General features: G+C 50.3%; 2 protein-coding genes across 5 annotated transcripts in view; both read right to left on the reverse strand.

Moving 5' to 3' along the window:
- Positions 1-7,064: 7,064 nt before the first annotated feature.
- Sfn (stratifin) lies at positions 7,065-8,430 on the reverse strand. The gene has a single exon (XM_046468764.2). It carries the CDS (start codon positions 8,290-8,292, stop codon positions 7,546-7,548), a length of 747 nt encoding a protein of 248 aa, XP_046324720.1. The 5' UTR covers positions 8,293-8,430; the 3' UTR covers positions 7,065-7,545.
- Positions 8,431-8,918: 488 nt separating this feature from the next.
- Positions 8,919-23,819, reverse strand: part of Zdhhc18 (zinc finger DHHC-type palmitoyltransferase 18) — a 35,128-nt gene continuing 20,227 nt past the window's right edge. The window contains exons 3-10 of one of the 4 annotated variants that reach the window (XM_046468761.2): positions 21,611-21,760; positions 19,776-19,913; positions 19,628-19,676; positions 18,994-19,096; positions 16,930-17,042; positions 15,973-16,072; positions 13,761-13,837; positions 12,496-13,204 (exon numbers count right to left, since the gene is read on the reverse strand). In XM_046468761.2, the coding sequence (XP_046324717.1) occupies positions 13,796-13,837; positions 15,973-16,072; positions 16,930-17,042; positions 18,994-19,096; positions 19,628-19,676; positions 19,776-19,913; positions 21,611-21,760 (695 nt within the window). In that variant the 3' untranslated portion in view covers positions 12,496-13,204; positions 13,761-13,795. Of the gene's footprint in view, positions 11,580-12,495; positions 13,205-13,760; positions 13,838-14,203; positions 16,073-16,929; positions 17,043-18,993; positions 19,097-19,627; positions 19,677-19,775; positions 19,914-21,610; positions 21,761-23,819 lie in introns of those variants that run through there. The other 3 variants (XM_046468762.2, XM_046468759.1, XM_046468763.1) reach the window with 3 other exon arrangements.

The following is a 23,819-nucleotide window of genomic DNA, read 5'->3' on the forward strand; positions in this document are numbered from 1 at the left end:
GAGCCCTGACCCAAACTGATCTGGGCTGCCCACTCCCTCTTCTTCTCCTGTTTAGAAAAGAGAACCCCAGATTAGCATACATCTGCTGTGGCTTCATGCCTACTGAGGATAAGGGAAAACACATGTCTCATTTCCCACCCATTGTATCCCTTCTTTTCCTGCCAGGGAACTAGCTCCAGACAGTTTCAGAGGCCCAAGTGTTCAGGTTGGCTAAGACTGATGGGCTCTGGATGAGCTGGGCATTTGACGCTTGTGAGGTTAAAAAAAGTTGAGTACTGGGGCTGGGGATGTGGCTCAAGTGGTAGCGCGCTGGCCTGGTATGTGCGAGGCACTAGGTTCGATCCTCAGCACCACATAAAAATAAATAAAGATGTTACGTCCACCTCAAACAACAACAACAACAACAAAAAAAAAATATATATATATATATAAAATTTGAGTACTAATAAGATGCTCTAGTGAGAATACACAGCAAGGTTTTAGTTTTAGTTTCAGTTTTACCCTCCTCATTCCAAAAACCTGAAGCAGATATGAAGGAGGGAAAGAAGAAACCCCTTATAAATCATCCCAAATAGAGCTGGGTATGGTGGCACAAGCTTGTAGTCCCAGCTACTTGGGAGGCTGAAGTGGGAGGATTGGTTGAGCCTGAGTTCAAAGACAGTCTGGGCAACACAGCCAGACCCTGTTGCTGTCTCGTTCCCAGCCCCACCCCAATACTGGGGATTGAACCCAGGGTACTTCACCACCAAGTCACATCCCCAGCCCCTTTTATTTTGAGACAGGGTCTCACTAAGTTGCTTAGGGTCTTGCTTAGTTGCTGAGGCTGGCCTTGAACTTTAAATCCTCTTGCCTCAGTCTCCCAAGTCACTAGGAGTTGTAAGTATGCACCCAGCTCAGACCATGTCTTTAAATTTTTTTAAATAAAATTTTAAAATCCCAAGTAAATATCAGGTCCTAAGCAACATGCTTGCTATGTAAATTTAGCTTCAAGAAATATCTCCTGGTGCTTCCCTTTGCACTGGGTCATGACCTCTGAATTCTTCCAGTCTTTTAATTCTGGCACCTCCACACTGCTTTGTGGAGTTACAGAAACAGCAAAGGAGGGAGATTGGGATTTGAGAAAGATTTTCCCCAATTTGTAAGTCATACCAGAGGTCACATAATCTATTTTGAGCTAAAATTCAGTCCCCACTGTAGTCAAACAAGGAGATTGAAGCTTCTCTCTGGAAAATAAAAGAGAAAATGTGCCTGCCTTCCTACCATCTGCCTCCTTCCCCTTTTCCTTTCCTTCTTTCCATTCTTCCCTTACAATAAACATTTATTGGCTACCATAATCTGATTTTTAAATGCAGTACCACTCACAGATTAGAAGACTCCGTGCTTTTAAGAGTCCAGGATTTCTCTAATCTCTAGACAAAGAGTTACAATTCCCAGAGCTGTAAGAAGATTGGGTGGAGATGAGAAATGAATCATCCTCTGGCACCCCCAGGGTGACATACCTGTTTACTGCCCCCACAGACATTCCTGGCTCCTGATTCAATGAGTAGGTGAGGCTGGGGGGGGGGGGTGGACGGGTATCCTAAGGGGAGGGGAACCTGCCCTCAGAAACCTGCCTTCTCTACCCCAAACAAAGCAGGGATGTGGACTGTGTGAGGTGGGCCCTGTGAATAGAGTGAAGAATTTAAAGGAATAAGGAATAGAACCAGGTCAAGGAAACGTTAACTTGGTGAGTGAGCCAGAAAACTGGTCCACTCTACAATCATTTAAGACAATTTCTTTCTGCCAAGCTCTGGAGTGGTCAGATTGAGAGTAGAGTAAGAAAAAGGCTTTCTTGTTTCTTGGAAAGTCCAAACAGAAACAGAGTATCACAGCACAATGTGGTTCTTTTCAAACTTATTTTTAACTCATGAAACTCCAATATACAAAACAGACATATGTGTGGCTATTTTAGCCGAAGTTGTGTGAAAATAGGAAACCCAGACAACCTGTGCTTCTATCCCATGGCAGCTTCTAGGGAGCTCTGTAAACACAGTTTGAAAATAACTGTAGTTGCTTAAAGATCGTGAGGCTTGAAGTCAGCTCCTCTCCTACTCTTAACACATAAGCAGTTTTATGACCTTAGTTATTAGGTGATTTAGCTGCTCTGAGCCTCAGTCTCTGCATATGCAAAGGAAACATGGTAATATGCATTGCTGTGAGGATTAAGGTATGAAACTACTTAGCACATATAAGTGATGTGAGCTGTACTCTGATCTCTAGTCAAGAGCTGGAGAGGGGCACTAATGGTCAGAAGAGCAATCTTGGTGCAAACATCTGAAATAAGTTTTCTTAAAAAACAAGGGATATTTGGATATTGTGTGTGTGTGTGTGTGTGTGTATGTGAGAGAGAGAGAGAGAGAGAGAGAGAGAGAGAGAGAGAGAGAGAGAGAGAGAGAGAGAGAGAGCGCAATGGGGAGGAGTACCTTGCTTTTCTGGAAGGAACCACAGTGGCCTGCCTGACCCAGTGACTTGACCTTACCTGAGGTAACTGCTTTGTTCTGAGAAGGCAGTAGTACCTTTGCTAGAGAATTTTATATTGCAAATTTTCCCTGTTACTACTCAAATTCTTAGGAGGGAAATCTTCATAAGCCCTGGGTCTCCATTTCCTGGAAGGATAATCTGGCAGCGTAGAAAGGATAGGACTGGGGTTGCTTGAATCTTCGTGAGCCTGGTCTCTGTCTAGACAGCCCTGTCTCATCTTAGGACCAGCCGTATCTCTTTTTCCAGAATAGAGAATCTGGCACTAACCTCACTCCAGGCATTTTTAAGAGGGTTTTAAACTCAGGTTCTGTCTTGCTGGAGTCACTGTGGGAAAAAAGAAATAATAAGACACACCATTTTTAGGGAACTCTATGAGAGAAATAAACCCAGGATATAGCCGCAAACTCACAGGTAGAATCAGATAGAAATGAAATTATAATTAAATAAATGCACCTATGTAAATGTAAGGGGTTAGGGGCTGAGGGTGTAGCTCAATTGTAGAGCACTTGCCTCATATGCATGAGGCCCTGAGTTCAAGTTTCAGCACAGTAATAAATACATAAATAAGTAATAATAAATAAAAATGGTAAAAACAGCATATCTTATCTCTGTTTATATGTTAACAGGAAAGGGAAGGTGGCTAGTCAATTTTTTTTTTGTGTGTGTGTGTGTGTATGTGTGTATCAGGGATTGAACTCAGGGGCATTCAACCACTGAGCCACATCCCCAGTACTATATTGTATTTTATTTAGAGACAGGGTCTCACTGAGTTGCTTAGCACTTCACTTTTTGTTGAGGCTGTCTTTGAACTTGTGATCCTCCTGTCTCAGCCTCCCAAGCTGTTGGGATTACAAGCGTGTGCCACTGCACCTGGCCAGCTAGTCAAATTTTGATTTAGGAGTTGAGGTTGCTCAGTGATAGAGCACTCGCCTAGCATGTGCGAGAGCGTGGGTTCGATCCTCAGCACCACATAAAAATAAATAAATAATATAAAGGTATTGTGTCCAACTACAACTAAAGAAAAAATAAAAATATTAAAAAAATTTTTTTGACTTAATGTGACTTTGAAATTTGGAAAAGGTTAAAAAAATGATCAAGTGAAAGTAATGGATAGCCACCATGAAATTTCAAAAGGAACTTGGCATTTTTATCTGTTTTGCCTTTTGAGACAGATTTTTAAAAAATATCCTTGCTGGGGATTGAGCCCAGGGATTTTCACATAGTAGGCAAGCACTCTACACAAGCTATACATTTAGCCTCTGGATAGACTTTTCAATCGAGATATAATTGACATACCATAAATTTCACCATTCTTCAGTGTTCAGCTCAGTTCATATTCACAAAGTTGTGCAACTTCACAGTATTTAAAATTAGAACATTTTATCACCCCCAAAGAAACCCTGTATTGCTGGGCACAGTGGTGCATGCCTGTAATCGTTGCCACTCAGGAGGCTGGGGCAGTAGGAGGATCACAAGTTCCAGATCACCCTCAGTAATTTAGTGAGGCCCTAAGCAACCTAGTGAGATCTGGTCTCAAAAATCTAAAAATAAAAGTAGGGCTGGGGATGTGGCTCAAGCGGTAGCGCGCTTGCCTGGCATGCGTGCGGCCCGGGTTCCATCCTCAGCACCACATACAAACAAAGATGTTGTGCCTGCCGAAAACTTAAAAAAAAAAAATAAATAAATAAATATAAAAATAAATAAAAATAAAAAGGTCTGGGTTCATTGCCGCAGTCTGGCTGGGCACAATCAGGAGCCACTTGTCAAAAGAAACTAAGTTTATTTTTAGAACCACACACGCCAAACAAAACAGCTCAGTGATAAAGCACCCTAGGGATCAATCCCCAGTACCAAACCAAACAAAAACCACCCTGTACCTATTAGCAGTGGGACCAAAATTTTTATTTATTTATTTATTGGTACCAGGAGTCAAACCCAGGGGTGCTTTACCATTAAGCTACATCCCCAGCCCTTTTTATTTTTTTAAATTTTAAAACAGGGTCTCTCTAAGGCATAAGAGCTTTGCTAAATTGCTGAGGTTAGTCTTAAACTTGTGATCCTCTTGCTTCAACCTCCTAAATGGCTGGGATTTCAGGCATGTGCCATTATGCCTGACTTGAAACTTTCAAAATGTCAAACATAGACCAGGAAAAGAAGGCAGTAAATCTTACTTTTGGTTTGATTAGGGTTTTGGTGGTGTTTAAATATGTCACAGACAAAAAGGTCTGACATCATTACAGTACCTCAACCAAGTAGTATGTAGCCATAAGTGTCTGATATGGTAATCCACAGCATCTGCTTTTGAAATTCTTCAACAGCAACACACAACCTTAGGACAGCTCTTTTCTCATTTCTTTTTTCTTTTCTTTCTTTCTTTCTTTTTTTTTTGGACCAGAGCTGCTGGGATTACAGGTGTGCTCCACTGCGCCCAGCATCATCTCTTCCCATGAGTGGTCAGGAAACAAGAGGCAAAAGTCAGAGGTGGAGAGAAAAGAAGAAAGAGTTCCTTTCCCAGGACCTACCCCATTAAGAGAAAGTCACCAGACCTGTCTGATCAGAGAAATCAGGTCACCTCCAGAGCTGAGAGGAGTCACCTGCCCTAGCACAGAGTGTCTGTCAGTTTTGGAACCTTGAAACCCAACACACCACCAGGAAAGGAGGGGAGATAATAGGGAATCCAAAAGGCATCAGAATGTCCTGAAGCATCCCCTGTAGGATTAGGAACTGTGACAAGAGCCCTTCAGTTTTAAGTCCCATGAATGTGGCCAAATTTGGACTCTGGGGAACTTGATGAGGCTGGACTGAGTTCCCTCATTCTGCCAGGTGGAGGAGTGAAGCCTGCTGTCAGGCCTGCCTTTCTGGGGGACCCAGCAAACAAGCAAGCAAGCAGTCAGTTTTGGATTAAAACTGCTCTTCAGTGCTGGTCCTGGATGATTATTCTGCTTTGGGTCCAGAATGCTGGAGGAAACCCTAGATTCATTTATTCTAGAAGGATTAATAGCTAACATTTGTTGAGCACATACCCTGAGCTATTTACATGCATTTCTTTTCTCAAACTTCACAGCAACTCTAAGAGGAAAGTACTGTTTTTGTTTTTTTGTTTTGTACCAGGGATTGAACTCAGGGGCACTCAACCACTGAGCACATCCCCAGTCCCATTTTGTATTTTATTTAGAGTCAGCCTCTCACTGAGTTGCTAAGTGCCTCACCATTGCTGAGGCTGGCTTTGAACTTGCTATCTTTCTGATTCAGCCTCCAGAGAGGGCCAATGAGGGCCAAAAGGCAAACAAGGTCACCAGGCTTGGGCAAGGCGAGATGGGAACCAAACCCAGGCAGTTTCACTCCAGAAGCCCACGTTTTCACTTTTATCGTGTGGAGAGCCTTTAGTTCAAGCCTCTTATGGTACAGAAGGGAAACTGAGGCCCACATAAGTATACTGCCTTTTCCAAAGTGGCAATCAGAGCAGAATGCAAGTCTCTAGGCGACCGGTTCAGAGATGCCTCTCCAGTGTAGTGGGAGGGACCAGGTGATTTGTTCCAGCCCACCCTGCTACCCAGCCTGGCCCAGGCACCGCCAGGTGAGCGGATGACTCAAAGGGCGGGGACTACGTTTTGCGCACGGCCTCGCCCGGTCCCGCTGCTCTGAGGAAGCCGAGCTCTCGGCCCAGGCGGGTAGTAACTTGTCTGAGTGAAACCGGGAAAGCGCCGCCCTGGGCGCTTGGCGGGCGGCTGGGAAGTCGCTCCGTCAGTCAGTTCGTCCAGCGTCTGCGGAGCAGGATCCGCGGCTGCAGCACTTGCTGCAAGTGCGCTGCGGCTCACTCCCGGGTTGGCCAGGCGCGTCCCGGGGGCGGTACCATGGATAGATCCCTCCTGCGATTGGTGGGAGCGACCCCAGGCCCCGCCTCCAGTCTCCGGCCGGGACCGAGGGTCGGAGCTCCGCTGCCGCGGAGCGCGGCATGTTGTTACCTGCTCGGGTAGGAGGCCGGGGTTAGGCTGGCCGGGCTGCCCGCGGCCCTTCCTACCCAAGTAGCGCCTGCTCCCCGCCCGCGCGTCTCCTTTTGTCCCCATCTCCATACGCTGGGGTGGGGGTCGTTCCCTTCTTAGGTCTAGGTTTTTAATGCCTCAGATCGTGCACCCCTTGGCTCAGATCTGAGCATTTGATGGAACTGTTTGCCGCTTTCTTGTCTGGGGTACTTAGTGCCACTCAATGAAGCATATCCCTGCGGCGCTGTCCTCACACCTCGCACCTGAGACCTCACTGGTTTCCGGCTCCCCCAGATCCGAGCTTTTCTTTCCCCTGCCCCGCAGCACCCATTCATCTTCTCAGCCGGGCAGAGGAGCCTCAGAGCCTCAGTAGCTCTCACCTGACTCTCCCAGGACCGGACCAGTCTGGGGCCCCTCTGTCAGAGAGAGCTGGACCCCCGCCTCTCACCTGTATTCACCAGCCCCACGGGGAGCCAGCCCCAGGGGAGGTCAGGCCCCAATCCAGAAGTCCAAAGTCATTCCCTCTCCCAGCCCATGGCCAATGACTGGAAAAGACAGAAGGAGTGTCACAGGAACTTTATTGAGAGGAAACAGGGTCACACCCAGCAGACATGCTTTCCCTCATTCTCTCTCGCTCTCGATCTCAGTCTCTCTCTCTCTCTCTCTCTCTCTCTCTCTCTCTCTCTCTCATCTCCAGCCTCTGCCACACAGTCCATTCTCAGCCACCAGGGGTGGGACACTCCTCAATTCCTAATAGACAGCAGGAGGGTGGGTAGCCCAGTCAGGGGCAGAGACGGGAGGAAAGGGGGTGCAGAGAGCAGGGGTGAGTGGGACCACCTGCCGTTAGGAGCACCTGACAGCTGCATGCAGAGTGGGATCCCCAGCCCAGGGTGGGCTCAGCTCCACTGCTCCCCTCCAAGGCTTTCGGAGTTGGGGCAGAGCATTGGGAAGGGTCTGGGAAGGCGGGGCCTCCAGCCCCATACTAGTCCTCTTGAAGGGCTGGGGACTGGAGGGCAGGGCTGCAGGTGGGTGAGGGGCAGGCTCAGCTCTGGGGCTCCTCAGGAGCCTCCCCACCCTCTTCCCCGGCGTTGTCGGCTGTCCAGAGGGTCAAGTTGTCTCGCAGCAGCTGCATGATGAGGGTGCTGTCTTTGTAGGAGTCCTCGCTGAGGGTGTGCAGGTCAGCCATGGCCTCATCAAAAGTGGTCTTGGCCAGCGTGATGGCTTCCTCGGGGCTGTTGGCAATCTCGTAGTGGAAGACGGAAAAGTTCAGGGCCAGGCCCAGACGGATGGGGTTGGTGGGCGGCATCTCCTTCTTGCTGATGTCCATGGCCTCCTGGTAGGCTGACCGGGCAGAGTCGATGATGCGCTTCTTGTCGTCACCAGTGGCCACCTCGGCTAGGTAGCGGTAGTAGTCGCCCTTCATCTTCAGGTAGAAAACCCGGCTCTCCGCCTCCCCGGCCTCCTTGATAAGGTGGGAGTCCAGCAGGCCCAGCACGGTGTCGCACACACCCCGGAGCTCGGTCTCCACCTTCTCCCGGTACTCTCGCACCTCGGGGCCCTTCTCTTCCGAGCCTTCCTCGTTGCTCTTCTGCTCGATGCTGGACAGGACCCTCCAGGCAGCCCTCTGGCCGCCTACCACGTTCTTGTAGGCCACAGAGAGCAGGTTTCTCTCTTCACAGGAGAGCTCCTCACCCTTTTCCACGGCGCCCTTCATGAAGGCTGCCATGTCCTCATAGCGTTCAGCCTGCTCTGCCAGCTTGGCCTTCTGGATCAGACTGGCTCTCTCCATGGCTCTGGGGACAGACAGACTGGCGGCGAGTTAACTGGCTGCCTTGGGACCAATGCTGGACTCTGTGCCTCTCCGACTCTCGGTCTGCCTTTTGGCTGGGTGGCCTGGCCCAGGGTAGGGTGGGGAGGAGCAGGGGCGGGACTGGGGCCCAGGACCTGCCTCCTTCTCCTCTTCTCCCCACACCCTTTCCGGCTCTTCCTTAAAGGTAAAAGGGCTGGGATGTGTGAGTCATCAGGACAGTCAGGAGAAAAGTAGGTGTGGGCTCCACCAGGGCAGGCACCTATGGGGGCTCCAGGCTGCCTCCTGCTGTTCAGGGTTGCAATGCAAGGGTACCCACATTAGGAAGTGGCCTGGATTCCCCAATCAGATTCTCCTTCCCAGCACCCTTTTAGGGGTAAGAATGGCTTCAGCTACCTGGCTACTTCAGCCTAGACAGAGTCCAGCAAGCCAGGAGCAGCAGAATGTGGATCCTTCCTTGGTTCAGGCTATATAGCTCATGTTTCCATAGAATCATAGTTTCCCAAGCACTTTCAAATCCCTGATCTAACTTAATTCCCATTATGTCTATGTGCATAGGTCCATGGAGATGGGAACACTAAGTCTCAGAGAGGGGCGAAATCTGCCCAAGGTCACACAGCTACCAGCTCCCTATATTGCTTCCCTCAACACCTTTCTTCCAGGCTTCTTCCTGAGTCTACCTAAACATCATTCCATCCCCTGGTCCTCATTCTCTCTCAAGGTCCCCTCTGAGCTCCTAGAATGCATAGGTAGGAGCTTTCAGGTTGCCACTTAATGAAGAGTTTAACAAGTGGCCTCTGACGCTCCAGCCCAGCCTTTGTAATTAGTCACCCAGTAAGTTCCTTCAACACCTTCCCCATCACAGCACAATTTTCCCTTTCAAGTTGGTGGCCTGTTGCCACTTGTCTGAGGACTTACCCTCTGGCTCTCCATGCCAGGTCACCTGCCCCTTGAAGCTGCCTACTATCATGTATCAGCTGGGCTCACCAAGGGTGGGGGCCCAGCTGGTTGGCTGTCCCATTTTCCTGTCTGACTCAGACTGCCTTCTGTCAGAGGCTGGGAAGCAGGCCACCAAGGTGCTCAGTCCAGTTTGATCCCCCTGGGGGGGAACGCTAGCAACCTGGGGAGAGACGGGGCTGAGGCAAGGGAGATGGCTACAACACATATCATTTTGTTTTATGGGGCGGCAGTTTGAGCTGAGTGATGTCTCCCCCAAACTTGTCTTCCAGAAGTTTCCCTGTTCCTTCTCTTTGACCATGGCCCTATCTCTGACCCCTTGAAAGAGGCCTCAGAGATGGAGATTCCTCTGTTGCCAACCTTCTGTCGCTGCTAGTTGAAGAGGGGGGGTGTCCTGTCTTCAAGTTTCATCAAGAATCAACTAAGAGTGCTGGCTCTGGGCCCATGAGGGTGGCTTCCTGCTTTTCTACCCTGCCCTACCCAAAGCTCAGAATGGCTCAGAGATGATACTCCCCTCTGGGATCCAGCTAGTTTGATCCTTGACCTGGGACCATTTCACAGGCCTGTGTCTCCCCCAGCTCCCCTGAGTATCTGAGCACTCTCTTTGCCCACTGGAGGCCCAGAACTCTGAAGAACTGAAGTTGAGATCTGCCTCTTTGCCACAAGAAAAAGTAAGGACTTATGTGGGCTAATATTGTAGGGTTTAAAAGAAAGCAGAAGGGATTTTAGGCCTGACATCCTGAAGGCTTTGCTCTCATCAGAGCACTGACAGAAAATGATGGAAAGTAGTTACATTAGAATATCACTTATAGAGAGTGTCTTTAGGTAGAGAGACTCCCCGACTTTTTTTTTTTCCCATCATCTCCAACTTATTAATATGCCTTGTTTTCCATGAGACAGAGTAACCTGTATCTTTAGAATCAACTGCCTGAGTTCAGTTCTTACAAGTCGTGGTAACCTTGGCCAAGTGACAACCTCTGTAAGCCTCAGGTCCTGTAGGTGTAAAGTGAATGGTCACAGCCCCTCAGCACTGCCTCCTCTCTCCATCTAGGCCACTCCTCTGGTCTCAGCAGGCCCTGGGCCCTCAAGGACCTTCTTTTGCACTAGTCATCGATCCTGGGCTTCCCTAAGTCCTGGGGGAAACCTAGGGATCCCAAGACAATGGGAGCCTGGTAGGCCTAGGAATTTCAGAGTTTCTCCTAAATCAAGGAGGAATTTTCTTCCCACCACTTCAGCCAGGGGGCCTGGCTCATATCACAGGTTCCATGCCTTCAGCATACCCAAGCAGAGGAAAGGAAGCCCTCTCATCCCCCTTCTCCTCTGTTGAGGCTCCAGGATGAAACTGGGAGTCAGGCTGCCTGACACCTCCTGCCAGCTCTGGCCTGTTGATCCTGACTCAGTTCCTGTCTGTTACCTCCTTTTGCCTCAGGCTTCCATTTCCCAAGTCCAGGAGCCCAGGCGGGCAGGAGGCAGCAGGCCCTGGCAGGGCACAAAGCTCCACATCAGCTGCCTGAGTCAGCAGGACAGGAGCTGGGGCTGCAGCCCAAGGGGGGCCTTCCTCATTCTGCCTGCCACCTTCCCACCCTCCTGGAGCATCCCCAGGCCCATATTCAACCAGTCCTTTCTTAGCTGGCTTTGAAGTAATAGGCTTTGAAGAGTTGTGCTAGAGAGAAAGCAGCAGCCAGTTGGTATCTATCTTCACCGAGAAAAGAGATGGGGTTTTCTGTTTGCAACTAGGGGGACTTTGGCTAGCTTCCAGAAAGACCTTCAAAGTAAATTTCTCTGTTTTTGAAATGATCAAACTAAACAAGTGATCAGAGAAGGCTCTAGTACCTTCTCTTCCTGCTTAGTTGTGAATAAGAGTCCAGTTATGTAGGTAAGAGCTCTCTCTACTAGTTGCTTTCAGGAATGGACCCTAGATTACTTTTAAGTGATTCGGCCATTCTCTTCAAGGTGCTATGGCTCAGAGTACCCCACATCTCCAGTCTGGTCTAGGAGATAGTGTGGAATTTATGGAGAGAGACTGGAATGAGGTCAGGGTGTTGGACTGCATTCCAGCTCTGTTATAAGGCCTTAGCAGGTCCGTTCCTGCCCCTGGGCTTCAACTTTCCCATCAGTTCAAGGAGGCTGGCCCATACCACCTCCAAACCCCCGCAGAGTTTAGGGCTTCTCCAAGATTTCATCCATTCCTGGGGTATGCAGAAGGGTTAGCAGTTGGGGCAGAGACCAGGTTCCAAACTTGGATTTGCTGCTCTGTTAGCTGGATGACCTTAGGCAGCTCCTGCACCTTCCTGGAGTCTCAATTCCCTCACCTGTAAAAAGGCTGACATCAGCTGGGTGCGGGTGGTATGCACCTATAATCCTAACTACTTGGAAGGCTGAGGCAGGTGGATCGAAAAGTTCGAGGCCAGCCTTAGCAACTTAGTGATATCCTGTCTCAAAATGAAAAGTAAAATAAGGACTGCGGATGTAGCTCAGTGGTAAAACATCCCTGGGTTCCATCCCTAGTTCCAAAGATAAACAAAACAAAAGCTGACATCTTCTTGGGTTAAGGTGAGAAAATGGACCTGGAACTTGGCAAGCCCTTGCTAAATGGCAGCAGTAATTAGATTTTTATTTAATCTTTTTGGTACTGAGGATTGAACCCAGGAGCGCTTTACCACAAAGCTCCACCGAGAGCCCTTATTTTACTTTTTATTTTGACATAGGGCCTTGATAAGTTGCAGCTGAGGCTGGCCTTGAACTTGAGATCCTCCTCCTGCCTCAGCCTCTGGAGTTGCTGGGATTACAGGCCTGTGCCACCACACCTGGTTTTTAGTTAATTAGTTTTTAGCTCCTGGTACAGTGTGCATGCCTGTGTGTCTCCATGTGGGATGGCAGCTGGGGAGAGGAAGGTTTCATGAGACTGTTACCCTGGGCTGGGCTCAGTTCAGGGGGTGTGGATCACAGACTGGAGTTAACCCCTGTGTTGGTCTGGGCTGGGCCTTTCAGAGTTCAGAGGTCAGCTAAAGCTCCAAGGTCTCTGGAATTGTGATGAGTTCTGGGGGGGACAGTGCAGAGGCTTTAGGCCACTTTCCCACTTCCCTCATGGTTGTGTGGTGTTCCCTTTAACTCTCCTTAGCAGAGGTGACATGTTGGAGCAAAGCTGGGAGTGAGGGTCAGCCATGCTTGCATACCACCATGGACCCGGCTGCAGACCCCAAAGTAAAAAGTGGCACCAGTCAAGGGTACAGCAAGAAGAGGGGAATCTTTATTTTGGTTATAAAAGGTCGCAGACAAGCAGCCCCCAGCCCTGGGCTCAGCTGATTTTCCCACACCTGGCCTGGTTTCCTTTAGGTCTTCTAAGGAAGATGGCGTTGTGCAGAGCCAGCTCCATCCCTCAGCGCTTGGGGCAAAGGATATAGGCTCCTTGCATCCTACCTACTGGGGGAGGGGATGGGGCTGTGGGAACAGTGTCAATCTGGTTGTGCTTAGAACAGTCACCAAACTTGTTCAGCAGCGTCATCAACACCCCAGACAGCTCCTTAAGAAACCTGCTCGGCTTGACTATGGCTATGCCTGATTTGGGGGGTGAGGGCTGTAAGGCAAGATTCCTGATGAGTCTTGACACTTCACAAATCTGGGGAAGGGGAAGGAAGGGGAGGAGGGTGGGAGAGTTTCAGCATCATGTTACAGGTATTGTGCTGACAGCTGCATTATGGCTTCCTACACTCTGGCCAGCATGGGGTGGGGCAAAGAGGCCAACCCCGGTCCCCTCTTGAGGGCCCTAGAGAGCACACATTGTAGGGCAGGCGGGGGCAGAGCCTATAGGCACAGATGGTGGCAGATGGGCCACAGGTTAGGCAGGTGGAGGTGCCGGGTGCCTGGCTCCCCCCAGGCCACTCCTGGAGAGGCAGAGAGCAGCGGTCCTCAGGAGGTCCTTAAGCCCCTGCACACACTGGAGATCCCAGGCAGGATGGCAAAGAAGGAGAAGAGAGAGGGTTAGCAGGGGAAGGGAGGAGAGAGGTGACCTAAGGGGCCCACAGTGGGGACAGGGTCTGCCACAGTGCCTGCCTTTCCATTAGAGAAGGGCCAGGGCTTGAGCAGCAGGCAAAGAAGCAGGAGAGAAACAGGCAGGTGAGAGAAAGCTCAGCAGGGACAGAAAGCCAGGACCAGGAGTGTTGGTGACCAAGGGACCCTGCACATCAGGACACTACCATAACAGGTCCAGGCACCTCAGAGCAGGTGCCCCATCCTCCCCAACCTCACCCTTCACCTCCTCTTCCAGCAGGACAGCTGCTCTGAGAGAAGCCACTTTCTCAGTCCAGCCTAGGGCAGGACTAAGATCCTTCCGCTTGAGGGGAGCCCTGGGGACCTACCACCACTAGCACACACACCGCACCACATACAGACAGATGGATGGGCTCCATGGGGTTGGCGAGGCATGCGGTGAGGATGAAATGGTGTGTGAGGGGAGCGGGCAGTGCTGGCCGCCAGGCGAGATACGGTCTTACCAGCTAACCCTCTGCAAAGAGGCCTGTTAGCCCCCTCAGGCTGTGCAGGAGATGGCAAAATCCTGACAGGTGTCCTCCTGGGGGAGATACCAGAGAGGTGGGCCAGTGTTATGAGTTGTCTGGCTGGGCCCTACCACCCAGGTGGGAGGCTCTGCTCACAAACTGGACTCTCCAACATTTCCTTAGCCAAGCAGTCAAGAGGGCTCCAAGCCTCTGAGGCAGGGGAAGGGGAGGGGGTGAAGAGGGGACAAGGTGGCTTAGTCACAGCCTCCTCCTTTACTCTGCCTCCCACAGACAGAGCTCCATGAGGGGAACTTCAGCCAGACCGTTCAGTCAGATCTTTCTGTCTCCCCAGGAAAGACAAGTTTGTCTGAAAGAACCCAAGGCTGCCAGCTGGGGCCTCAGCAAAGGAAAAGCAAACAAAAACCAAACCAAAGCAAATCAACTCTTAAAAACAAAAGTTTTATTACAAGCAGAATCAAAGAAGAATACTGGCTTAAATAAAAGGCAGGTGGGAGCCCCCTCTTCCAACCAGTCTCCTCCCCACCCCACAGGGCCACTGCATGAGGGCCCAGGGTCCTGAGGCTGGGCGGAGCTGGTTCTCCCAGAAGGGCCCTCTGCTGTGACCACTTCCCAGCTCTGTGACCCACCGGTCTCTGGAGCAAGGAAGGACAAGATCTAATGACTTCCTATGTCACTTTTCAAGGGCTTTGGCCCACTTGAAGGGCCAAGAAGGAGTCTGGGGGTAATTCTCTATTTTTATAAGAAACTACAGCTTCTGGCAAAGGAGGGACATCCTCTGAGCTTCTGGCCCATCCTGCTCCTTCCTTCCTATTCTCTGGACCGAAGCCCCCAGTTGGCAGAAACACCTTGTCCTCTAGTCCCTGGCACTGGGTTCCATACTCAGAGCTCTGGGGAGGAGGTGTGGCTTGTGGGATGAATGGCAGCCGCTCCCCAAAGCCATCACCCCACCCACCACGCCCGGCCACAGCCTGTCTGGGCAGATCTTAGCTGGAAGCCTAACCTGGAGGCTGGGTGGCAAGGGAAGTGGCGGCAGAGTCCCCAGCTCCTGCCTTTAAAGAGGATGGGGTCTGAGCCCCAATGGGAGGCCAGGGGGCTCTTGTGACCAACACACATGTTCCCTGCCCCATGGCTTAAGTTGCTCCTGAATCAAGGGGGACAGGGAAAAGGGGCAGCCCAGCGGATGTGGGAGCCAGCCACACTCATACAAGGGCACACATGAACACACGCGCATACACACACATTCACAGACAGAAGGTCTCTTGTAACAAACTTATTAAAATGAACTAGGCTTCCGATAACCCTTCACCTTGCACTACACATCATTTAAAAAAGACTATGTAGAAAAGAGGTCTATAAAATTGTGCAAAATACCCAGCAATAATAAACCCATTTCAAGTATTGCCAGCATGAGAATAACCCGTCTATCCCCAGCCCTGACTTGCGAGAGACATAGTGGGGTAGCCTGGGATCCTTTAGAGAGCCTCCACAGGCGGGGGAAGGGCCAGGACCCCTTTCCTATGTGCTGCTCAGGACTCTACAGGAGCTAAGGTTCTGGCTGCCTGGCTGGCTTCCCCCTACCCCCGTGGAACCCATCCTATTGGTCAACTCCAAACAAACAAAAAAAACAAAAAGACCAAAAACCCAATAGTAGAAAGAACAATGATCATCATAAAGAGAATGCAGGAGCCCCCACACCAAAGCAGCCCACTGGCACATCCTCTCTGTGGCCTGAGGTCCAGAGCTGGCTGCTCAACAGTCCTGTCTCACCAGAGGCCCCAGCTCAGCAAGGCCCAGGCAGTGCCCCACCTGGGAGGCTTCACACTCAGCTCACACCTTCACTCACACAGGGCTCGCCCTGGCACAGGCAGAGACTTGGCATGGTCCCCTTGATGGCCTCCAGAGGCTCTGGCTCTCCTGTCATTCCTGCCACTGATCAGCTGAGAGACCTAGGGCCCATGGCTCTGGGAACCTGGGTTTGGGGAGCAGGGGGTACAGCCATGGAACGGTTCGGGAAAAGCCACGCAGAGTGGAAAATAAATATGAAAAGACACCAGTCTTTGGCAGCTCTGCTTCCCTTGGATGGAATGGGGAGGGTCCCAGCAGGTGTGGAGGGCGGCAGGCGAATACGGAGGGGTGGACAGGCCAGCAGGTGGCAAGTACTGAGCCGTGTTCAAGGGTGGCCTCCTACCATGCTGGCATCTGGCTTGGCTCCACAGGCTGGCTCATCGCTTCTGATGGGCGAGGGCAACACGGTATCAGACTGCACAAATCCCCTCCGGTCAATCAGGCTTCCAAAACACAAGGGCACAATGATACATGAGGACCGTGTCCAATGCCAAAGCTCCAGGCCAGGAGCTAGATGGCAGAGTCCGACTCTTGGCCAGGGAAAGACTGATCCTAGCAAGGCTGAGGAAAAGGAGGCTGCTCTCCATCCGGGGCTAAGACACTCTCTCTGTCTCTGGACACCTAGCTTCTGGCCACAAGATTTATTCACTGTCAATTCAAACTGACCCACCTGTCTGATTGGCTAACAAGAAGCCAGGCTGCAGGTTAAGGGAAAAGTGAAAAATAAGCATTTGGAAATAGTGAAATTCCTACTGTCCCTTCTCCACCAGGCAGGACAGGTCACAGGAACACTGGGTGGGACCAGGGGTTGCAGGGACAGGAGAGGGCACAGGACCACAAGGGGAGGTCTAGTCCTAGCAGTGTCTTTGGCAATTTAACTCCTGTTCTGGAGCTCTGGTGCCCCCTGGTGTCATGATGGACAGGAAACTTCCTGGCAGGGCTGAGCCACCAGGGTTCCCTTCTGCCAGGAGAGGGTAGACACCCCACCCAGCACCAGCTGGAATGGCAGGGTTGCTCAAGTGTGGCCACAACAGTCCCTGTGATGATCCCTGAGGGGGTAAGATTATATGTAATATCTAATAGTCCTTAATATTTTGTACTTAATTTTTTCCTACAATGAGCTCAAGTGACTAAAAATGACAAACTTGCACAGAATCTCTTTACATGACAAATCCAGAATGCACTCTGCATGGAGCAGTGGGCAGAGGTCTGTAGTGTAGAGAGAGGTCTGCTGAGGTCCAGGACCTCTGTGAGGATGTGCCACCCTCCATGGGACCTCTCTCTGCACCCTGTGGCTTACCTGGGAGGTAGGGGGCCACAGAGCACAGCACAGCAGTTGGTGATAATACTTTTATGGCTGTAGGGGTTGACAGAGGCCTCACCGCCCCTCTTGCTGGACCACGAGCCTTTGATCTGCAAGCATGAAGGAAGCCTGGGTCAGCTCTACCTTCCTTTTTTAAACATGGTGCTGGAGTTTGAACCCAGGGCCTTGTGCATGTTAAGTACACACTTTACCCTAAATTCCTCCCCTTACCTTTTTTCTTTTCCCCCCCCTCAGTACTGGAGATTGGAGCCAGGGCCTCATGCAGTGCTAGACAAGTGCCTTACCACTGAGCTAAACCCCTCAGCTATCTTTTTTTTTTTTTTTCAAAATTTTTTTTAGTTATAGATGGACACAATATCTTTATTTATTTTTTGTGGTGCTGAGGATTGAACCCAGTACCTCACAAGTGCAAGGCAGGCAACCTACCACTGAGCTACACTGCCCCCCCCCCGACCCCCAGCTATCTTTTTTGGGTCCATTTGTCTTTCTTTCCTATTTTTTTTTTATACTGGAGGTTGAACCCAGGGGTGCTTTACTGCTGAACTACATTCCCAGTCCTTTTTATTTTTTATTTTGAGATAGGCTCTCACTGAGTTGCTGAGGCTCTTGCTAAGCTGATGAGGCTAGGCTCAAATTTGTGACCTTCCTGCCTCAGCATCCCAAGTAGCTGAAATTACAGGTGTGCATGCCTGGCTTGGTTTCACTCTTCTAGAGGCTGGGGAAAGTTTACCAACTCTGAAGCCAGTTCTGACTGAAGTATTAGAGGGAACAGGTCTTTAACCCAGGTCATTCAATGACAATGTGGGAGACCATCAGATGTCAGAGATCCCCAGCAGAGATCAGAGGCTTTAAGGAGGACAGAAGACAATAGAATCAAAGAGAAATCTCCAGAGAAAAGTTTGTGGGTCAATCTCTCCCTGCTCTGGGTAGCCACCCAAGAGGAAGGACAGTATTTAATGCACAGGGCTCAGGCTGACCTGGCTGTGAACCCTGGCCCTGCCACTCACTAGCTACACAACCCTGGACAGATTATTCTCAGTCTGTCACCATATGAAAAATAGGGACAATAATACTAATTGTCAGATAATACTACTAATTCTCAGACTAGTGAATCATTAGACAAAATCTGGCTGATCTCTAGCTCTGTGAAGTCAGCTATTAAAGGCACTGGGAAAGACCCACCTAGGTAAAACCCAGACATTTCTAGTCTCATTGTGCCATAGCTGCCCTTTTGCTTAAGCTCTGGAACTACCCTACAGAACCAGCACCCAGGAAACCACTCTGGGACATGGTGGCTGATGTCACTTCTGCTCTTGCCAATTATCAAGCACAGGACACCCTGTCATGCATGTTAAATTTTGTTTCCCCAAGTGAGATGCCGAGGTCATGGAATGTATTTTCTTTGGATAATGGTCTCTGATCAGTACCAGATGGTGAACCAGGGAACATATGCTCAGGTTTGCTTTTTATTGTTTGGAGCGTGGGGAGGAGAGATCAGGACTGGCCCTAGGTAGGGAGGGACAGTAGAGCCCCACGGTCCTCTCCTTCTGCAGCTCTCAGAAAGAATGCCTCAGGGAGTAGCAGTCACAGAGCTGCTGCCTACAGGTGCAGTGCGGCAGAGCACAGCTAGCACAGATGTGGCTTCTGGGCACCAACTCTGGCTCTGCACCTTCCCAGCTTGTGACCCTGAGGCATATCTCTCAGCCATCCAATGGATAAAAGCATCCCTGTGCTTGTGCTTGGGCTAGGCAAAGGGACCCAAAGAGATGATGGGAACTTCAGGAACTCTGTAAGTGGCCACACACTGGCTAGTCATGAGTACCCCGGCATGAGTGCTGCCTTCACAGAGCTCTGAGAACAACTTGGGGACCTTAGTAGGCTGCACTGAGAGGCCAGAGCATGCTGGGATCTCAGGAGCCTGCTCGGGGGCCAGGGAGCATGTCTGGCTGCCCTCTACCTCCACCCTCTCCCCCAGCAGTCTGCCAGCAGGGCTGCCCTTGGCCACCCCAGCTCCCCCAGCCCAGCTTCAGCCTTACTCACATCTTCATTAGTTGTCAGGTTGGAGGCGACGAGGTAAGTGTGAAACCCTGAGAGGCCCAGAATGGACCAGATGGAGAAGAAGCAGATCACCAACTCCAGCACAGTGGGACAGTCAAGGACATCATGCATGGGGTGGAGGAGGGTAGGAGCCTCTCTGGGCCTGGGAGCTTGCCACAATTCTCTTTTCTCAATATCCTTCTCTGGAGTTATTTCCCAGACAGGTGACAAGTTTTGGAACCTTCCTGTGGCCCAGTCACCACTTCTCAGCGGGATCACCTCCTGGGTTCCCAGGAGGAGTAGGGAATTCCCCACCAGAACAAGACCAGATTGGGGTGATGGACAGCAGGGGGAACCGAGGCTCCCAGATATGGAGCCTCAGACATACCCCAGTCCAGGGAGCTCAGTGTGCTTTCTTCCAGGCCCCTGAAGACAGTGGATAGGGCCTCCTGGGAGTTCTCAGCCAGCTCAGCCCCAAGATGCCCTATTTAGGATGAGCCCAAGCCTGGTGTGAACAGAGGCAGCTGGTGCATGGGATTCTAGAGGCCAGATACAGGCTCTACTGTCCCCTGTGGGGACTTGCCCTAGTGCAGGGACTTATTTTCCACCTGGGTATCCACTATCTGACAAAGGATATCTTGCTGGTGTCTCCTTCAGAGTGGAGAGGAAGTTGCTTCTCTGAGAGCCTGGGGAGGAAGAAACAAAAGACACAGCTCAGAGGGGTGGTGTCCTCACTGAGCTTGCTGCTCAGACCTGCTGCTCCCCGGCCCTTCCCTACAACTTACGCAGCGTCAGGTGAGTGACCACGCAGGCGAAGATGAAGGCCGTCAGGAAGGAGAGGGAGAGAATAAACGCATAGAAGAAGCGGTAGTTCCGTCTCCCCACACAGTTGCCCACCCAGGGGCAGTGATGGTCAAACCGTTCTAGAAAAGGGCCAAGGGGACGGGTTAGTATGAATCTGGCCTTGACCAGCATAGGAGTCTAGAGTTCTCATCCTGGACCAGGGCTCTCAACCCCTGCCCTCTCCGCACCAGCAGGCTCCAGGCCTCGGACATGCCTGGCTTTGGGCCTGCCCCGCACTGGTTCCCACTGCTGGACACGTTCTTCCCTCTCTTCTTGGTGAGCAGTGATGTCTCCTTCATGCCTCAGCTGCAAATCCACTTCTTTAAAAAGTCCCCTCAGACCCCAGATGGTGGAGGTCCCCTGTGGTCTGCTCTGTTGCTCCTCTTGACTGCACTGGGCCCGTGTGTGTTCAGATACTTGCTCATGATCACTGGACTGACCAACTGTCCCTGCTTGATCATGAGCCCCCCGAGAGGGACTGTGGTGGCCTCCTCATACAGTGGCTGAATCCCCAGGGTCCACCATTGTCCCTGGGACAATGACCCACAAAAAGTACATGCTGCCTGACCTGCTACCCCAGCCATATGCCAACAGCCAATGATCCTGTCCCCTGCTCTAGGACTAGAGGTTCAGGGAGGGGCCGGGCCGCTATGTAACTCATGGAGAGCAGGCATCTGGGCCAGGGCTGAGCTCACACCAGTGCTATGTCCCTGGGGGTGGGCCACACCCAGACTGGTGAAGAAAGTCCCTGTGGGAATTTGGGTCACAAGCCCGTTGCAGGCTTCAGGCCAAGACTAGTGCCCTTACAGGAGTCGGGTGGGGCAGACTTTCAGGGGCAAATGACACCCACTGAGTCAACCCCTCTGCTGCCTGCCGTCATGGGTGTTCCTCATTGCTCTCCCACGTGGGACATGCTGAGCTGGCACAATGAGCTCACTGCCCTGAGAACTGTGCACTGTCACCATGGCTCAGCTCACCTGGGTCCTCACGAAGTGTCTCCCTTATGGCACCCTCCCTTATGGACCTAGTGAGGTCCCATCAGAGCTGCATGCCTCTGAAGAGCAGGGCCAGGAGGCAAAGCAAGCACTAAAGTGTGGGTCAGGAGTCCAGTTTCCAGCCCCAGATCTATCCTCACCACTTCATTGGCCTGATTCTGTTTTTTTGTTTTTTGTTTTTTTTGGCAGGTTGGGGGCGGGGCGGGCATGGTACCAGGGATTGAACTCAGGGCATTGGACCACTGAGCCACATCCGCAGCCCTATTTTGTATTTTATTTAGAGACAGAGTCTGAGTTGCTTAGTGCCTCCTTGTTGCTGAGGCTGCCTTGATCCTTCTGCCTCAGCTTCCCGAGCCGCTGGGATTATAGGCATGTGCCACCGCATCCAGCTACCAGCTTGATTCTTGACCCTCCCCAACCTGGAAACCAGAGCAACATCTACAGTACTTCTGGCCACTGGGTGGTAAACCATTCTCTTTCTGGTCTGAACATATCTGGAATATTACTGCTCCAGGCTGAGAAGCTGGAGTACTGAAGACCAGCTGAAGCCAGGAGAAGTGTTCAAGGTCTCTCTATCTGCTCCACACTTCAGAGCTGGGGGTTAAGGGACCTACTGATCCTAATGCCATTGGTCACACCCAGAGCAAACCTGAGCAAACCAGACTTCCTGCCCAGCCCTGAGTATTTAAGACACTACCCACCTTGCTCTACACAAGACCTCCTGTCCCATGACTCAGTCTGTCTCAGGCACCCCTGCATCCTCCCTGAGGCCTCCCACTCACCCACACAGTTGTCGCAGACGCTGCAGTGTGAGGTCCGGGGTGGCCGAAACATCTTGCAGGTGAAGCAATACTTCAGCTTCACCATCTGCCCATTGATCATCACCTCCCGTGTCCGAGGGGGCGGCCGGTATGTGGAACTGCCTGTGTTGTCTGAGGGCAAGAAGAGAGAGAGGTAGGGGATACCCAGGCAGCCCAGGGCAGGACCCTGCCGCCTGGTTGCAACAGGAGAAGCCTCAGGGAAACTGTTTCCCAGGAACAAATGAAGGTGTATCTGTCCCTGGCCTAAGGCAGGGACAAATATGAAGAGCTGCTACTAGGTCCCGAGGTTTCTCACGCACGAGGCACTCTGCTGACATTTAACACAGCTGCTCACACACCTGCTGGCCTTGCTCATCTCTGAGAAGGGCCACCAGAGATGCAGTCCCCAGGAAGGTTTAGTGAGATAAGTTCAGGTACATCTTATCAAGTCTAGATCTATGTCCCAGTTAACAGGAAGTTCAGGAGATAAAGGCCCTGAGATCAATCCTGAGCACCAAGAGAAAAAAAAAAAAAAGAAGGCAATTTCACTTATGAAAAGAGGGGAGGTGATTCAACATTAAGAAAAGACAAAAAGTAAATTCGACATATGATCTTTGAATGAATCTTGTTTTGAGAAACAAACAAACAAAACCTCCCACGGCAACAAAAGATATTTGGAGAGCATGCAAGCAAATCTGACTGGATTAAAAATTAGGAAATTATTAGCTGGGCACAGTGGTGGGCACCTGTAGCCCCAGCAACACGAAGATGTATGCTGAAATACTTATGAGTAAAATGTCTATGATATACTAGGAAATGGTTTAATAAGAATATATGTATATGATATAAATAAGACACTATTAAGAATTACTTCACTGAATAGGATTTTCTTTCTTTTTTTTTTGGTCCTGGAGATTGAACCCAGGGGTGTTCCACCACAGACACACATCTCAGCCCATTTTATTTTTTAGAGACAGGGTCTCACTAAGATGCTGAGGCTAGCTTTGAACTTGTGATCCTCCTGCCTCGACCTTTGGAGTCACTGGGATTACAAGTGTGTGCCACCATGCCTGGCTCCAAGACCTCTTTATTTTTTAAATATTTTTATTCTTGGGGGGCACCAGGGGTTGAACTCCAGGCCAATTGGCCATGAGCCACATCCCCAGCCCTATTTTGTGTTTTATTTAGAGACAGGGTCTCACTGAGTTACTTAGTGCATTGCTTTTGCTGAGGCTGGCTCTGAACTCTTGATCCTCCTGCTACAGCCTCTGGGATTACAGATGTGAGCCACCATGCCCGGCTTTTTTGGGGGGATGGTGCTAGGGACTGGTTCCAGGATGCTTTACTACTGAGCTGTATCTCCAGTACCTTTGTTTTTATTTTCATTTTGAGACAGAGTCTAGCTGAGCTGCTGAGGCTGGCCTCAAACTTATGATCCTCTACCTCAGTCTCCTGAATAGCTGAGATCACAGTTATGCAATAAGGTGCCTGGCAAAAGCACTTTAAAGAATTTTTATTCAGGGCTGGGGATGTGGCTAAAGTGGTAATGTGCTCGCCTGGCATGTGCGAGGCGCTGGGTTCGATCCTCAGCACCACATAAAAATAAAATAAAGATGTTGTGTCCATCAAAAACTAAAAAATAAATTAAAAAAAAAGAATTTTTATTCACTGAAGATATCATTGAAAGAATGAAAAGGTAAATTCAGAGTAGAAAAAATATTTATGATATATTTATCTCATGAAGGACTTTTTCCAGGATTTATAAAGAATCCCTATAAGTCAGTAAGAAAAGTCAGACAACTGAATACAAATGTGGAAAAACACATAAGCAGGCATTCCTAAACAAGGTTATCCAAATGGCCAATAAACACAGGAAAAGGTACTTATTATATTCATTAATCAGCAGGGAAATGCAGTTTTTAAACCATAACATGTTCCTATTACACATGTGCCAGAATGGCTAAGTTGAAAAAAATTAAAAAATAAAAAATACCAAGTGTTGGTATGCCACAGTCTGGCTGGGCACAAATGCCGCAGTCTGGCTGGGCACACAATCACGAGCCACCACACAGCTTGTAGATTCAAACAGCAACTCTTTATTCCCGAACTCACACCAGCCGTCTACAAACACGTTCTGGGGAAATCCACGTTCTCTTCCCAAATCCACGTTCTCTGCCCAAATCCACGTTCT

Source organism: Marmota monax, unplaced genomic scaffold (genome assembly GCF_021218885.2).
Source record: "Marmota monax isolate L192 unplaced genomic scaffold, Marmota_monax_Labrador192_F-V1.1 WCK01_AAM20220418_F8-fsc00008, whole genome shotgun sequence".
NCBI classification, from domain to species: domain Eukaryota; kingdom Metazoa; phylum Chordata; class Mammalia; order Rodentia; family Sciuridae; genus Marmota; species Marmota monax.